A 12159-nucleotide genomic window follows, 5' to 3' on the forward strand; every position below is an offset into this window, starting at 1 on the left:
TTACTCATGTTAAAAAAATCTGGCAATTTTTTTGCTTTGAAAACCTCTAGCGTCCCCATGATTTGGAACAGGGACTTGAAATTTGGCCAGGGGTGGCCTTTGAGTCAGGATTTGCCTTTGGCCATCTCCATGAAAATCTGCCTATATCTGGCCAAATTATAAGCCTTTGAAAAATCACACATGCTCAGTAGAGATTTCCGCCTCTAGTGCTGGTCCACATAGATGATGAGAATCTACTACTACCATCCATTACTCCTTTAGCTCAAATGGCAGAGGTCTGTGTGGTGGATATAAAGGTTCCAACCCTGCTGATGACCTATGTGGGTGTAAATATGATGCCACATGGTGGATTTTTTTTCACTTTGCTTTTTTAAAAATGTACGAAACTACATACAAAAAACTATGTTAAAAGAACGTTAAGGTTGCAAAGTCAAACATTCAATAGTTAGGAAATGCCCCCTTGTGTTTTTGCATTATGATACAGTCTTTAATTATATGATCACTTACTATTTTTTGCACAAGTTAGAGTTGCTATGGGGAGGAATCAGGGTTGTGCAGTGAAGGAGATTGTCTGTAGTACCCCTGGTTCATTTGTTACAGAAGGGTGGATGATGTGTAGTGAATGAGGTAGTGAATTGCAGGAAGAGAGAGGAGATGGCCTAATAGTTAAGGCAGTTGAATGCTGTCCCAGAAAACTGGATTCTATCCCTGCCTTTGCCACAGCATTCCTGTGTGATGCTGGGCAAGTCACTTAAACCAGACTTTTCACAGGTGGTCAAATAGAATGTGATTATGTAATTCTAGACTGTGGCCATTATTTCCTAGACTACAGACATCAGCCAGCATAGCTATATCAGCCAGGTCCCAGGATATGATAAAGTGTGATTTGTGACCAGCATAGCTGTACTACAAAAACGCCTGCTGTGTAGACAGTAATATCAGCAAAACTGAGCTTTTACCTGTGTAGTTTTTTGGGGGGGGGAATAGGGGCTGAAATAAGCTATTCTGACAAAAGCACAGTTTTGATGATATAAGATACCTCCACACTAGGATCACTTTTCTGGTATAGTGGTATAGCTGGTATAGCTATACCAGCAAAAAGAAAAGGAGTACTTGTGGCATCTTAGAGACTAACAAATTTATTTGAGCATAAGCTTTCATGAGCTACATTTTATGCTCAAGTAAATTTGTTAGTCTCTAAGGTGCCACAAGTACTCCTTTTCTTTTTACCGATACAGACTAACACAGCTGCTACTCTTATACCAGCAAAGTGTTCCAAGTGTAGGCCTGGCCTCAATCTTAATGCTTATGCATAATGGGACTAAATTAAGGTTGCATAGGCAACCTTAATATGGCATTTCCTAACTCTTGGCTGCTTGCTTTTGCATTGTTCTTTTAATTTAGTTTTTGTGTGTGTAATTTATGAGTGTTTGTTATGTATATTTTAGGTACATACAAAATGGTCTGTGTAGCATATCTATCAATCTACATATGTATATAAATAGTATATATGTGTGTGTGCTTTATTACAGCTCCATCCAGTAGAAAACCAGGGGACCCCCTTGTTATTTCTGATATCAAGAAAGGAAGTGTTGCTCACAGGTGAGATCTTTCAAACTTTCAGGGAAAATCTGTTGCCTTCAGCTTGTGCCCCATGTAACTTCTGTGCACATAGAAACTCTGTTACAAGAGTTCTGTGGTCTGTCAAGTTTCCAAATCAATTGAATCATTTTACTGGAAGAATAAATAATATATTTTCAATCTCCATTAATTAAAACTAATGATTGTCATCCAAAACCAAGATGAAAAAGATGTATTTTTTTTTTCAAAGTAATTAAAATCCATTTGAATGGTACATGAGAGTTAACACTACTTTAAAAAGCATATTTATATGTTACTAATTAATCATGTAATGTTCATTTGTTTACAGAACTGGAACGCTAGAACTTGGTGATAAACTGCTTGCCATAGATAACATTCGACTGGACAACTGCTCCATGGAAGATGCTGTTCAGATCCTTCAACACTGTGAGGACCTTGTAAAACTAAAGATCCGCAAAGATGAAGATAACTCCGGTATGAATGGTGACATAGTTACATGCACTTTCATGTCTTTTAGAGCATAGGATTATTATTCTGTGTGTAGAATGCAGTTAGAAAATGTGTTAAATTTGACATATTTATTAATGTCAGTTAAAGATGTTCAGAATAAAAGTAAACACAGGACTTTATGCAGTCTAAAATTGTCTCCATGGCTATATTACTGATAGGGGTTTTGCAGTAGTAGAAGTTACTCTGTATTCCAAGGCGATATTTAACCCCTCAGATGTAGACACATCATGTTGATTTTGCCCTTATGTGACCATGTAAGTCTTCCCTGTTTCAAGGACATAAAACAGAATCCTGAATTAGGGTCTGTTTCTGCAAGATGCTCTGGCCCAGATCCACAAAGGTTCTTAGGAACCTAAATCCAGGTTTTAGGCACTGCTGTGATCCACAAATCTCCCACTTGGCTGTCACCAAACACTGTAGGTGTCTAAACTTGGCACTGAAATGTTCAGCATAACAGATCTCTAGATTCCTATGTTTTTGCCTCTGGACATGCACACTGCTGCCTCACTCTAGGCACCTAGATGCCTACCTCTCGCCTAAGGCCCAGAGCGACCCATGAACCAGGAGAAGATAGGTGAAGCAGTACCTGGCTCACCTATGGGACTCAGAAGCTGCCTACCAGATTGAGTCCCATTCAAAGTTTGTCTGGAGGAGGAGGTGGTAGAGCAGGAGGTACCTAATGTATGACTTTTAGTCCAGTGGTCAGAGCACTCATCTGCAATGTGGGAAATCCAGGTTCAATTCCCCCTCTGCCTCAGGGGGAGAAGCATCTCTCACCTGTCAGGAGAGTGTCATTTGAGAGTCATTAACTATTTAATCCCACGTCAGACTATCTCATAGCCCAGTGGTTAGAGCATCCTCCTGAGAGGTGGGAGACCCCAGTTCCAACCCCATTCTGCCCTAGGCAGAGGGGGGAGTTCAACCTGAGCAGAGGAGTTCTCTAACCACTGGAATAAAAGTTACAAGGCAGGTGGTGGCGGTGCTACCATCACCACCTCATGCTCCCCTTCTTCCCCCCATTTGGTGTGGAGTGAGGTAGGCACCTAACTCATCCTCACAAGAAATTACTTAGGTGCCTAAACCACCTGACTCCAGGAAAGGGGTCCCCAACTGTGGAACACTAGCTTCCTCCCTGCAGCCTGGACTTAGGTGCCAACTCCAGGAGATAAGAGGGTTTAGGACACACCCTTTCCTTGGCATCTCCTGCTGGCTAGCTTAGTTGACTCCCCACCAAGCATGCTGGCTCTTGTGGAGCATGTTCATAGGTATCTATCTCTGCCCATTCGTTGTATAGGGAGCCTAGGTGCCTGACTTGGCTTTGTGGATCACAGTGTTGTTCCTGTGAGTTTGTAGGGGCCTAAAAGATAGGTATTGCAACGCTTGGCATCATGACACAATGCCTTAGTGCCTTTGATGATCAGGCCTGTGACCCTGATCCAGCAAAGTACTTAAGCCCATGCCTAACTTTAAGCACGTAAATTTGACTTAAGCAGGCCTACTCACACACTTATAGTTAAGCCTGTACTTAAGTACTTCGCTGGATTGGGAACAGAGTGCTTAGCAAAGTGAAGGATCAGCCCCTAAGGGAGAATTGGGGCAAACACCATTTTGCACACTATTACTACATCCAGTCCATAAAACAGCAAACTTCCCAAATCATATGTTCATGGAAGCAAAATCCTATCTTGTTGAGAACAGAGTGAGTTCTGCTAGGCATTTTAATGCCAAAGCAGGTCAGTCCAAATGTAGTTATTAATTATTTGTATTTTGGTAGCACCCAGGGGAGCTGCAGTCCTGGACCCCATTATGCTAGGTACTGGACAATCACCTAACAAAAACAAGGTCCCTGTTCCAACAGCTTGCAATCTAAGTAGCTACATCTAAATTATATGTTATAACTGACTAAACTAGCTCCCCACACACTATAATGTTCTTGTTCTTGTTCTGTAGCTGAATGCCAGCAAGGAAGTTCTTAAATTCTTTTCTACTGCTGAAAACTGTGAAGAAATGACTTCTGGTCTGATCAGGAGTAATGAGGGGCAAACCCAGCAGCATCTGCAGAAATTGGCTTTTGAAAAGTAACTTTGGATCCAGCCAGCCAAATGATCGCAAAAATTGAATTCTGTCCTACAGTATATGGTGATTAGGCTCATAGGGATGAGGATGTGGAATTGGTTAAACATACTCAGTACATCCTCAGACATCCTAATGTGGGAGAGGGAGGGACTGGCATGGCCAATTCATGTCAGATAGTTATAGAAATAAAGGATCATGTGGCCCAAAGAGATGCCTACCTGACACCTCTTTTACAGAGCTCAGTGAAACAGCTAATGGAAGAAAAGCAGGGAACTGCAGCCACTGTAGGCAGGTGATTAGGGGAAGGAGTTTCCATTCAACAATGGAAAGTGTGAGGGACACCCAACCCCCCCACCCCCCGGGGCACAAGTAACTTGTGTTTTTTAGAGGTCAGAAACTAGAGCAGGTTAGAAATTTTTTGACAAAATGTTTTTTCCTTCAGAAAATGCCGCTTCGTTGACACTAAAACTGTTTACTGAAATGTATCATTTTTGACAAAACTTCCTTTGAGGAGATTTCTTGTGTCCAGGATGGAGTTTCTGGTCACAACAAAAGGGGCAGGGACACACCAGAGTAACCAGTATTACAATGGGCAAGCCCCTGCACTGCCTGATTCAGCGCAGGAACTTGAATCTGGGCCTCTCACATCCCAGATGGGTGCCCTAACCACCAGACTGTTCTGGGGTGGGTCAGTCTCTGTCTCTCACCGCTCTCTGGTAAGGTCTCTGTTTTGTCCTGATGCAGAATGGGAAAAAATTTTGAAATCTCAAAAATGTTCACCAGACTGGAAAACTGATTCCCACCCTGTTCTATTTACAACAGCACTGGATCCTGTCTCCTACCTTCCTCCTATCTGTTCTCCTAGTTTCCCTCCCCAGTCAAAAGTGTAGATTACTAGCAGCCTGTGCAATACCAATATGGGATGCAATTGGAATCTAAAATAAGAAATACCAGAAGGGCAAGAGTTAATTTTACATGTTCCCCTCTCAATTCTAAACATCTCTGCAACTCTCAGGTGTGGTGTTGCCCCAGAGCAAACCTAGGAATTTTGCTATTGATTTCACTTTAGCCAAGATTTTACCCTAGGTCTGCTCAGAAGCAGCATATGTGGCCTTTTGGGAGTTGTGCACCCTGGTAGATAGTGTATATTTTAGTCTGAATAGGACCCTTACTTACTAAGTTACTTTTGCAAATGAATGTTTCTTAATTTTATGACTAAATTAATATGATACTAGAATATAATCAAGAATCATTTATTTTATCTACAATTAAATTGTCGTCTTGCATGACTAACAACTATGATTAGTAAGTTTTAATTATCTATTATCTACTCTGTGTAACCAAATATATTCAAATTTTGGAACAAAGACAGATTGTAGACATAGTGAATATAATTTTCTATGCAGATTTTACTAAAAAAAATTGAATGAGTTCCAGTCTGTGTATGTTGTGATTAACAATTTTAAAAAGCAACTTTCAATCAATATCCCAAGAAATCAAAAAGGAACATTATGAAAAATGGAGGCAAAAAGTAAAACAAAACAAAATACCCACCTTAATTGAAATGAATTTTAACTGAGCATATTACTTATACCAAGGGTAGGCAACCTGTGTGCCAAGGCGGCACGCGAGCTGATTTTCAGTAGCACTCTCACTGTCCAGGGCCTGGCCACCGGTCCGGGGAGCTCTGCATTTTAATTTAATTTTAAATGAAGCTTCTTAAACATTTTAAAAACCTTATTTACTTTACATACAACAATAGTTTAGTTATATATTATAGATTTATAGAAAGAGACCTTCTAAAACTGTTAAAATGTATTACTGACACGCGAAACCTTAAATTAGAGTGAATAAATGAAGACTTGGCACACCACTTCTGAAAGGTTGCCGACCCCTGACTTATACATATTTAATTATTTTCTCTCAACTTGGGCTGCATGGAACAACAATGTTTCTTTAAACTCAATAAAATTGATCATTAATTGGAAGTTCCCTAAGAGAAATGAAGCTTGATGTTTATAGATGAGTAGTCATAGAGCACTCTAAAACAGTTTCTATACCAAAGAGTAACACACAGAGATTGTCTATATGGGAACTTCCAGAAAAAGTAATCTGAATGAACTAAACATCTTAATTTGAAGTGGATTAGTTAAACCTCATTAAATCCCTGTGCTGATGCTGTTATTCGGAATTAAAGTGGCCTTACTTCAATTTAACTTAATTCATTTTGGAAGTGAACTAAACTAAACCAAAGTTGGAATTGGAAGGCCTCTTTAATTCTGAATGAGGTTGTTCATAGAGGATTTTAATGCGGTTTAACTCATCCACTTCAAATTCAGACTTTTGTTCATTCAGATTAACTTTCCTGGATGTCGCTGCATAGACAAGCCCTAAGATTTTTAATGATTATTTTTAAATTCTTCTGTTGCTCCATCCTTCATTTCTGTGTTGTTGTTGGGTTGTTTTTCTCTTCTTCTTCCCTGTAAGGTTCTTTTTAATCATCTATTTTTGCAAATTATTTTTACCATCTTTCTTCCCCCTAGAATTTTTCTGCTTCCAATTTGCATTCTCTTTCATTTGGTTACTTTTTCTTTTTATGCATTATTATACCTTCAGCTTGGTTTTATTTAAACCTTTCACCCTTCTGTTTGTCTTTATCCTGCCTTTTTTCCTACCCCTTACTTCTTCAAGCAAAACAAAATGCCTGCCTTCTGCCACTCTCTTCAAAGCCAACCCAGGTGGTGAGGTCACTGGTGAAGTGATCCATGCTAATAGGGCTCTGTAGTTGTGTTTCTGCTTTACACTCCAGTCTGTATTTAGCAAATATCACTTTACAGAACAGAGACCAGCACATATAGCAGAGATAGTGCAGCATTAAGGGACTACAGTACTTGTATCAAATGCAAAATCAAAGAACTGTTACAAGTTGCATCAGTAGGTGAGAGGCAACAAGGGGAAATTTCACCAAGCTTAAGGAAATCCTAATATGTTTAGATCTAATATGATTCAGCCTCTTTACCATGGGGTAACATACGCATTGAGCCCAAGAAATTATACTCGTTTTTTCCTGCCAACTTTTCACCCTGACGTTTATGTCATCACCTCTATTGACCTGAACCTGCAACCCTGAAAATCTTTACAAATCTAGGTCTTCCATTTGGCAGCAGAAACAGCTATCATTATGAATTCAGGCCAAATACTTTTCAGGTTGTTAAATAGTCAGAACTCAAGTTGTCTGAAAGTAACATTAACGATAAGTAATGCTGCAATTTTAAATCTGTTCTGCTATGTCATTAAATGTCTTAAGTTGAGCTGAGCAAAACAAACAGGTAATAGACTGGCCTCCTTTCTTATCATCCCCTAATAGTTATAAATCTTCTGTAGGAATGCAGACATTGGTTATCATATGAGTAATGTCTGCTTACTCTTACACTATACCTCCTTATTGATAACTGGACACTACAGTATTTTGTCAACACCCAGTAAATACCAACTGCTGCATTTTCAGTTTGACCCATCATTTGCTAGTTATTTTTTTAACAATATGGTTCATCTTTATTAAGTTCCACATTTATGTAGCTCTTTTAAGCCTGAGATCTCTAAGTACTTTGCCAACATTCTGTAAATGAGCAAACAAGCAATGAGTGGAGTCTGCAGTCCTTTCTGTTGTTAAAGTGGCAACAGTTTTGTGCAAACTCATCACATGACCATTGATCACTTCCAGCTGGATCTTGGGTGTTATTTATTTGTCTGTGATGGTGACTTTCTGGAAATCAGGTGGCAGGAAAAATGCATCCAATAGGAAATGTGAGTGGGCCAGAACCCATTTAACAGGTGTCCCAGCTAGGAAGCAAATGTACATGCTAGATATGAAAGGCATATATGCCAGCAGTGATTCTTTGCTGAATACATTACTAATTCTTCTCTCAACACAAGCCTTTGCTTTGCTTTGATGATATGTGTATTGTTTGTTTAAATCTATAGCAGGAAGCTAGGTAAAAGGGAACTGATGAAGATTCTAGACAGTAGCTTTACAACGAAGCAGAGAGAGACAGAATAGCTTTAAAGAAAATATCATTTCCCTTATTCTAACACAGTGCATTGTACAGTGTTAAAAGAAAGCTACTCTCTCTATGAACCTGTGCCATTGACACATGATATTTCCTTCTTTATTTTAAAGGTCTGTGATTTAAATGAGCAGAACATTTAAAAACTCTAGCCTGTCACGGTTTAGTTCTGGTAATGTTTGCTGAATATGCATCTTAAGGGTTATCGGTGCCTACTGAGCCATTTCAAAATGTCATTACCCACAGATCTGAGAATGCATGCCTGACAGACCAACCACACTAGGTGAATATCAATATCATAAACAAGGGCAAGTGAGCAGTTGTTATTTTGGTTTTAGGATAATCTGACTTTTAAGATTCCTCTCACAAATTACAAGCATTACAGTTGATTGCTCTCTTGCTGTGACACCTTTTGGGCAATGTGTAGAGAACTCCATTTTTGGTCACCCACTAAAATTTCCCTCTTCATTCCCTGATTATTGTGTGCTAAGACAAAAAACCAAGATGTCATACAAATGATTTCATGAAAATGACCCTAGTCAATTTATTGTTTAGCTTGATGTCTGTTGATACATAGACACCAGGAATTATTTTTAAATTATATCAATAGTGTAGACTCAAAACATGCCCTTCAAAAACATTGACCTAATATCAGATTTTTCTTTAAAAAATAAATACATAAATAAAGGCTGCTCAACTCAAGGAAATGTTTGGTCAACTAAGACTGTGATGACCTCAAACTTCTCCCTCCTCACAACTCCTCCCTGTTTTAACCCCCCTACTGTCTACTCCAGTTAACAGAAAAACTGTCTTGGTTTTCCCCACAGCAAAGTATCTCCTCTCTACTATTTAATCCTGAAATTACATTTGTATAGAAAACATACACATCAAGATTTTAAAACTTAAGCATCAAATCCTGGTTCCACTGAAGTGAATGGGAAATCCGCCATTTACTTCAATGGGACTGGCTTTTTGCCATAAAAGCAAAATAAATGAGAGATTCTCTTATTTTTGTTTTATGAAATAAACCAGTGGAATAATGAATAAATATTGTATCTGAACTGTAATCCTTTGAGGATGCTCTGTCTGATTTCCAGTCACTTGTCTGAATGTATTATTCTTTTCATTCCTTCTTTCATAAGAAACCAATTGCGTCCTCTTGGCATTTATTGCAGATGAACAGGAGAGTTCTGGAGCAATTATTTACACTGTAGAGCTCAAGCGTTATGGTGGTCCACTTGGGATCACAATTTCTGGTACTGAAGAGCCCTTTGATCCAATAATCATCTCAAGTCTTACTAAAGGCGGACTCGCTGAAAGGTAAATTGGAATCAATTATTAATATGACTTCCATTTACAAAGTTCATTTCTTTATTCATTCACATGGACATGCTAATTTTTTCTTGCTTAGGAATGTGTTCATTCACATGGACATGCTAATTTTTTCTTGCTTAGGAATGTGTTCATTCACATGGACATGCTAATTTTTTCTTATTTAGGAATGTGTTGATTCTCCCAGCATCTATGAAAAAAGATAAACTAACCGTTTCCAATCTTTGTCATTGTTTGATGTTTCCTGTGATGTTGCCAAGCTCAGCAATATTATGGATATTGGATGTTATTGAACCTACAGCATGATTTTCCTAGAGTGATAAGGACTGCTGACCTTGTTGTAAATCACCTAAGAAAGCTCCGCCAGCCAGACTCCTCCATTACATGAAGATTTTATGAACTCCTTTTGAAGAGATGGCAGTGGAATAGCTAAAAGACTTGTGTGTGTGTGTATATAAAAATATAAAATGCACATATATGCACACACAGATTGTGCAGATTCATATGTACGGTACATGCATACATACACAGTCTGCATTTGTGTATGTGCTTTTACACGTACATGTAGTGGCACCCTTAAAAGCTTGGAAATTACATTAGATAATATTAATTAAGGATGTTAAACATTCCCTACAGTAAGTGCTGTATAGGAAATAATGCAAATATTGAAGTTACCTTATCTATTTATTTCATGGAAATTTGGCATGTGTTTAAGGGTAATCACTATAAATAACTGTGTGTGTATTATATCCAGAGCAATACAAATTTTATATATATATACACACACACACACACACACACAAGGAATAAATCCACTGAACAAGCCAGTAATACTTATTTTTAATGCAAGTTATAAATTTACTATTTTGTAAGAGCAATATTAATAGTTTATGAAGATATTATTTGTTTGACACTGTTCATATCCATAACCATCTCGTGGATGTTCAGAACCTCTATGAAATGAGTGGGTGAAGTTAGGTCAAGATTTTTAAAAGTGAGTAGTGATTTTGGGTGCCTAACTTGAGATACCTGAACAGAACCTGGGTTTTAGAAAAGTCTGAACATCGACCCTCTGAATATCAGGCCCATTTAAGGTATCCCAAATTGGGCACCCAAAATCTCAAGTCACTTTTCAAAATCTTGGCCTTAGATACTGATGGGGAGGTGTCCACTACATATAATCATTGCAACTGATGCCTTTGCTGGCCATCTTAAACAGAGAGGCCAAGAACTGAATGAACCAGAAAAGCAAATACATACAAGGGAAATGAACCATGTGCATTGACACACACAATGTATCTTCTCCTCTCTTGAGGTGATTCCTACAGAACAGGCATATTGGTGCGACGACGGGTGGTTGTTCATGCTACCACTGTACTTGCTGTATCTATCCTGTGATTATGAGACTTCAGTTTCCCGTGCTGTCAATGTGGTACTTCTGAAAACATTAAATTTACTTTAAAGTTATTAAAGTATTTTAGGTTTTTTAACAAATGAGCACCACTCAGGCTCCTTAAATGATCAGCTCACCCACATTTTGCCACAGCAAAGGAGACAGAAATCTTCATTGCTGTGCATTATCTCTGCTGCTGGCTCTGCAGCAGAGGTAACTTAATTTATGCATCCTTAGTGGCAAATGTACTGATTAAAAGTAGTTCCAGTAATAATACTTTATATGTTAAATTAAAAGAAACAACTGAAAATACACTCACATGTCTCAAAATATGCTAAGAAATTGGCTTTGCTGTTTTTGCTGTTGATCTTTTCAGTGTTTTATTTCTGATACTTTAGGACAGGTGCAATTCACATAGGAGACCGCATCCTAGCAATAAATAGCAGCAGTCTGAAAGGAAAACCTTTGAGTGAAGCCATACATTTGTTACAGATGGCAGGAGAGACTGTCACCTTGAAAATCAAGAAGCAGACAGATGGTGAGTATGGCTAGAGTCACATTTATGCTCTTGAACCAGTTATTTCTATACCTTAAATATTTAAACATGTATGTACCATGGGACATGTCTTGTCCATAGTGGAAGGAAGGGGAAGTATCTTTTTAGTTTGCAATGAGGCTATAATCACGTTTCTTTTTAAACCCTATTTAGCTGCAAGCCCCAAGAAATTTTCCATCTCTGGTCACTTAAGTGATCTGAGTGATGCTGAAGATGAAACCTCTTCTACACAGAAACCAAGTAAACTCTCGGACATTTATTCTACTACAGTTCCAAGTGTGGACAGCGCAGTAGAATCATGGGATGGTTCTGGTATTGATACCAGCTTTGGAAGCCAAGGTACAAGCAACAGTTTCAACCACTGCTTAACACAGAAGTGATTAGATGTATGAATCACCTTTCCCCACATTAGAAAAAATCCTACCCGCCAACTTTCAACTTTGTACTTCACAGTGTGAACATGTCTCATTACAACCACACACCTTGGTATCTGGTGTTATTTCTTACACTCAGGTGGCCTTGAGTTCGTTCTTTCATAACATTGTGATGGGTTATGAGGCATTTATCAATATATTAACAGGCTTGCATTAGCTTTACAAATGTCTGAATGGCCCAATCCATAG

At 38.6% G+C, this 12159-nt stretch overlaps 1 protein-coding gene across 11 annotated transcripts in view; it reads left to right on the forward strand.

The window, feature by feature from the left end:
* GRIP1 (glutamate receptor interacting protein 1) overlaps positions 1-12159 on the forward strand; it is a 560288-nt gene that overhangs the window by 513815 nt on the left and 34314 nt on the right. For 7 of the 11 annotated variants that reach the window (XM_048835827.2, XM_075124374.1, XM_048835829.2 and 4 more), the window contains 5 exons: positions 1533-1602; positions 1931-2076; positions 9398-9575; positions 11379-11518; positions 11690-11875. In XM_048835827.2, coding sequence (XP_048691784.1) covers positions 1533-1602; positions 1931-2076; positions 9398-9575; positions 11379-11518; positions 11690-11875 — 720 coding nt within the window. The remainder of the gene's footprint in view (positions 1-1532; positions 1603-1930; positions 2077-9397; positions 9576-11378; positions 11519-11689; positions 11876-12159) is intronic. The other 4 variants (XM_048835825.2, XM_048835831.2, XM_048835833.2 and 1 more) reach the window with 1 other exon arrangement.

Source organism: Caretta caretta, chromosome 1, assembly GCF_965140235.1.
Source record: "Caretta caretta isolate rCarCar2 chromosome 1, rCarCar1.hap1, whole genome shotgun sequence".
Lineage (NCBI taxonomy): Eukaryota > Metazoa > Chordata > Testudines > Cheloniidae > Caretta > Caretta caretta.